Below are 5,105 nucleotides of genomic sequence, written 5' to 3'. Positions count from 1 at the left end.
CCCCGAGAGGTAGCTGGTGCAACTGGTATCATGCCCACCTGAGCCAAGCTCGTGTACACACTTAAAATCTGAGCCAAAGTCTCTTGAAGACTAGGCATAGTAATAGGTGCCATCGGTATCTGAGCTGGTCCCACCGGCTAATAGTATCCAAAACCTGCTCCTCCACTAGAGCAACAGGTGGCTCCACAGGTACTGCCTGGCTGTAGCGCGAGCCCTACCTTTCGCGGCCCTGACTGGAGGCATTGGTGCCCGTCTATCTGATCTGGCTGAACGTGTCCTTATCGTGAGAGAATAGAAGAGTGAAGGTTCAAACTTCGTAAATGACAAATCCGCACAACAAGAATGCAAGAAAGTGAAATTTTTCCTAATAGTTCACTAGCCTTTCTAAGATAAGTACAGATATCTTCATACTGATCCGCAAGACTCTACTAAACTTACTCAAGACCCGTTGAACCTATGAACCATGTCTTTGATACCAACTTGTCATGACCCAAAACCAGCAACCGATCATGATGGCGCCTAACGCACTTGATATGCAAGCCTCACATAACAATAACAAATTATAATAATAGAAATAACAAAAATAATACAAGTCTAATGCTGACAACATAAAATAACAACGTCCATACATATTTAATTCTCTAGAATTGGTAAATATAGAGTCACGAACTCTAAAATAGAAGTACAAGTCTGAAATACATAATAGATAGATTGTCTGAATGAAAGCAACAATGCTAAATGCAAAGAGACACCAAGACTGCGGTCGAAATGCAGCTCCTTCTTCATCATCCTCCACCAATAATGTTGTTTCAAGTCACGATACATCTTGGTAGTACCTGAATGAATGGAATACTACAAACTATAAGCCTCCTCAAGAATCAACTCCCTCAAACCATCGACATTAGGAACAAAAGTTTGACCCTGAAGTCGCAATACCCCATCATCACAAATAGTCGCCTTCTTAGCATCACAATGCTGCATTGTGTCCTTAAGGATAAGCAAGTGGGGATCATCATACTGACAAGCCTTGATGCGCCCAAACAAGGGCGACCAAGAAACAACACAAGCAAGGACACTGATTGGCTCTAAAATATCCGACCTCACCAATGCTTTGGCCAACGCCTGAACATCAATAGCTAGAGGCCTCTCCCCAACTGGAATAAATGCTAAACTTTCCATACTCTCCACCTTTCTACTCAAAGCGTCCACAACCACATTGGCCTTTCCTGGATGATAGAGATAGTGATATCATAATCTTTCAACAACACTAACCACCTTCACTGCCTCAAATTAAAATCTGTCTACTTGAACAGATACTGAAGACTCCGATGATTCGTACAGACCTCACAAGGCACACCATATAAATAATGACTCCAAATCTTGATAGCGTGTACAATAGTTGCTAACTCTAAATTATGCACCAGATAGTTCTTCTCATGGGGCTTCAGCTGATGAGAATCATAGGCAATCACCCTACCATCCTGCATTAAAACACACCATATACCAATACAGAAAGCATCATAATAAATCGTATATGACCTCGATCCCAAAGGCAATACTAAAACTAGAGTTGTATCGGTCTTGAGCTTCTAAAAACTCTCCTCACACCTTTTAGACCACCTGAATGGATCACCCTTGTGAGTCAACTTACCCAATGAAGCCGCTATAGATGAGAAAACTTCCATGAAGCAACGATAATACCCAGCCAAGCCTAGGAAACTCCTAATCTAGGTAGCGGTAGAAGGTCTGGGCCAGCTTTGAACTGCCTCAATCTTTATCGGATCCACCCTGATCCCATCACTAGACACCACATGGCCTCAAAATGCCACCGAATCTAACTAAATTCATACTTGGAAAACTTAGCATACAAATTCTTCTCCCTGAGAATCTGAAACATGATCCTCAAATGCCGATCATGTTCCTCCCTAGTGGGAGAATACACCAGGATATCATCAATGAACACAATAATAAAATGTAATGACCCAACCGATTATTTTGAATATTTAGCTCCATTTTACTTATTTGATGCTTTACTTATTTGTATTTGAGGTTTTGTGACTTGTCGGGGTAGTTGGTTTGGTTTCGGGGAAGTTTTGGAGTGACTTGGGACACTTAGTCCCAAGGTTGGAAGTTTAAGTTGACTGGAGTTTGACTTTTGTTTAGACGATTCCGAAATAGCATTTTGATGGTTCAAAGAGCTTTGTATGGTGAGTTTGGACTTAGGCGTATGTACGAATTTGGATTTGGAAGGTTGAGAGGTTTAATTGGGAGTTGAGTTTATTGATATCAGGTTTGGATTTTGGTTCTGGGATTTGGAATAGATCCGTTGTGTCATTTGGGACTTGAATGCAAAATTTGAGGTCATTCGGAGTTGATTTGATATGGTTTGGCATGAGTTTTGGGAGTTTAAAGGTCATTAGGCTTGAATTGGGGTGTGATTCATGGTTTTGATGTTGTTTTGTATGATTTGAGTCCTCGAGTAGGTTCGTGTTGTGTTTTGTGATTTTTTTGTGTGATTAAATGGCGTCTCGGGGACCTCGGGTGTGATTCGGATGGGTTTCAGACCATTTCTCTATCTTTTGGATTGATGTCAGTTGGTGTCTGGTTTCCTTCTTCGTGATCGCGAAGAGGAAGATACAATAACATAGTGCTATTTGGTGGCAGGTGGTTTTTGTTCTTTACGTTCCAATTAGGAATGCGTTCGCGAAGCTTTAGGGAGGTTGTGCATCGTGATCGCGAGCAGGGAGCCACATTCGCGTAGAATGGGAGCCTGGGGGTAAGTTAGTGCAAGCCCTCACATTCACGTAAGTAGGGATACATTTGCATAGGGATGGAAGTGTGGGTCGCCTCGTTCGCGACCCAAGTGGTGTGTTCGCGATGAAGGTTTTGGCAGCTTTGGGAATTTGTTCTTCACAATCGCGAAGGGTTTTTTACGATCGTGAAGGGTATGCCTAGGCAGACTTCAGGTATTCTATTTTTTGTGGGTTTTGTCATTTTAACATATTTTGAATTGTGGAACTTAGTCTAGGGCGATTTGTGCAGAGCTTTTCATCAAAATTGAAGAGGTAAGTGATCTTTACTCACTTTTGGTGTTAGATATTGATTACCCGATGATTATTACACCTAATTTATGAGAATTCAAGGTGGGATTTGGGGATTTTTGGACTATGTTATTGGAGAGTGAGATTTGATGATTTTAAGGTTGATTTTTGGTTGGAATTGGATGATTTTCATATGGTTGAACTCGTGGTTTAATGGGTGTTCAAAAGTTATGAATTTGGTTAGGTTCCAAGGTGCGGGCTAGGGGTTGACATTTTGGTTTTGGATAAAGATCTTAGGTTTATCATTTGGAATCAATTCCGATGGCTTTTATTGATTATATTAAGTTATTTTGGCTATATTCGAGTCGTCCAAATGTTGATTCACACAGGGAAGGGCTTGCTAGATGAGTGATTTGGCTTGCTTGAGGTAAGTATATTACCTAAACTTGGTTGAGGCGCTAGTTGCTTGAGTTATTTGTGATAGCTACGTGCTATGGGTGCGCATATGTGTGGGGGTTGAGCCCATGTGCAAGAACCGGGGTATTTATCCATGCTCGGGGTAGTGATTAGGCTATGATATGCCTTCAATTAATCCCTAAGCTTCATGATGTGATGTTTCTTTTTATTTAAACCCCTTGTTGTGAGCTATTTGAGCCATGTTTGAAGTTGCATATAGGTTAATCTCCTAATTAAGCATGATAGCTTCTATTTTGTTATGTATTCACCTAATTTGAGATATCTTATCACACTTGCTCATGCATTCAGCTTAGCATGTAACTTATAATAGTCCAGGATTATGAGATTCGATGTTCCTTGATCATGTACATGTATTCTTGCATATTTGTTGTATCTGTGATATGGTTCGGACTGGTAGCTAGTGACCACGCCAATGAATTGTGATATTGAGCTTGTGACCAATCCGGTCGGATTGTGATTATTATCACGTGATTTGTGCGTGCAACACGTAAGTTGTCTGTGCGGATCCAAATAATTATATTAATGGCACTTGAGTTGTCCGTGCGATTGATATTATTAGTATGTGAGTTGTCCATGTAGCACGTGAGTTGTTCGTGCAGTGTGTGGATATGGATCTATTCCCCCAGGGTCACACTTTCATGTTTCGCTCTTGTAGGTGTACAAGCGGATTGAGGAAAACTGATCAGTGATTTGGTACTGTATTGAAAATTTTGAGGAAAATCTGGCTAGTGTTGTTTGGTTATTGCATTTCATCTTTACTTGCAATTTCCATGAATATTTACCTGATTTACTTACATATCATCTTTATATGTTGGATCATGGGCTGAGGAGAGTACTTGAGTAACTGTGTGCACCAAGGTTGATTTATCCGTTATTTCATGATTTGATCATATTCCGATTTTGTACTTGTTGAATTTATGAGCTGTACATGTTATAGAAAGTATCATGTATGACTCTTTCTTCTATTATGTCACCGAGGTTAATTATAATACTTTCTAAGTACATGGGGTTGGTTGTACTCATACTACACTCTACACTTAATTGTGAGATCTAGGTATCAGACACAGTCACTGAAGCAGAGTTGCTAGTTGAGTTGATCATCGAGAGACGAGGTAGAGTTGCATTCTCGACCGTAGTCTTGGTACATTGTTGTCTTTATTTCAGAGAGTATTTTATTTGGCCTTTCAAACTTGTATTTTTCCGTTTTAGAGGTCATGACTCTGTATTTACCAGTTCTGCTATTATTTATCATTATTGTTATGCCCGGCTTGCCTAGCAAGTACGATAGGCGCCCTCACGACTAGTTGGGGTTTTGGGTCGTGACAAGTTGGTATCAGAAGCATAGGTTCATAGGTATTACGGGTCACAAGCAAGTTTAGTAGAGTCTTACGCATCGGTACGGAGACGTCTGTACTTATCTTCGAGAGGCTACCGAACTGTTAGGGAAACTTCACTTTCTTGAATTATTGTCATGCGGATTTGTTATTTATGAAGTTTGAACCTTGACTCTTCTATTCTCTCCAGATGGTAAGGACAAGTGTAATCAGATTAGGCGGATGACCACCAGTGCTACCACTTAGGTTCAGG

At 40.6% G+C, this 5,105-nt stretch overlaps 1 protein-coding gene across 1 annotated transcript; it reads right to left on the bottom strand.

Annotated features, from left to right (window-relative positions):
* Positions 1 to 852: 852 nt before the first annotated feature.
* On the bottom strand, positions 853 to 2,646 carry LOC138901349 (uncharacterized). The gene is made up of 3 exons (XM_070189104.1): positions 2,566 to 2,646; positions 1,358 to 1,481; positions 853 to 1,226 (listed from the first exon to the last, which is right to left on the bottom strand). The coding sequence occupies exons 1-3, from the start codon at positions 2,644 to 2,646 to the stop codon at positions 853 to 855; spliced, it is 579 nt and encodes a 192-aa protein (XP_070045205.1).
* Positions 2,647 to 5,105: the final 2,459 nt, after the last annotated feature.

This window comes from Nicotiana tomentosiformis, chromosome 11 (genome assembly GCF_000390325.3).
Source record: "Nicotiana tomentosiformis chromosome 11, ASM39032v3, whole genome shotgun sequence".
NCBI classification, from domain to species: Eukaryota; Viridiplantae; Streptophyta; class Magnoliopsida; order Solanales; family Solanaceae; genus Nicotiana; species Nicotiana tomentosiformis.
This window is presented reverse-complemented; position numbering and strand designations above follow the sequence as displayed.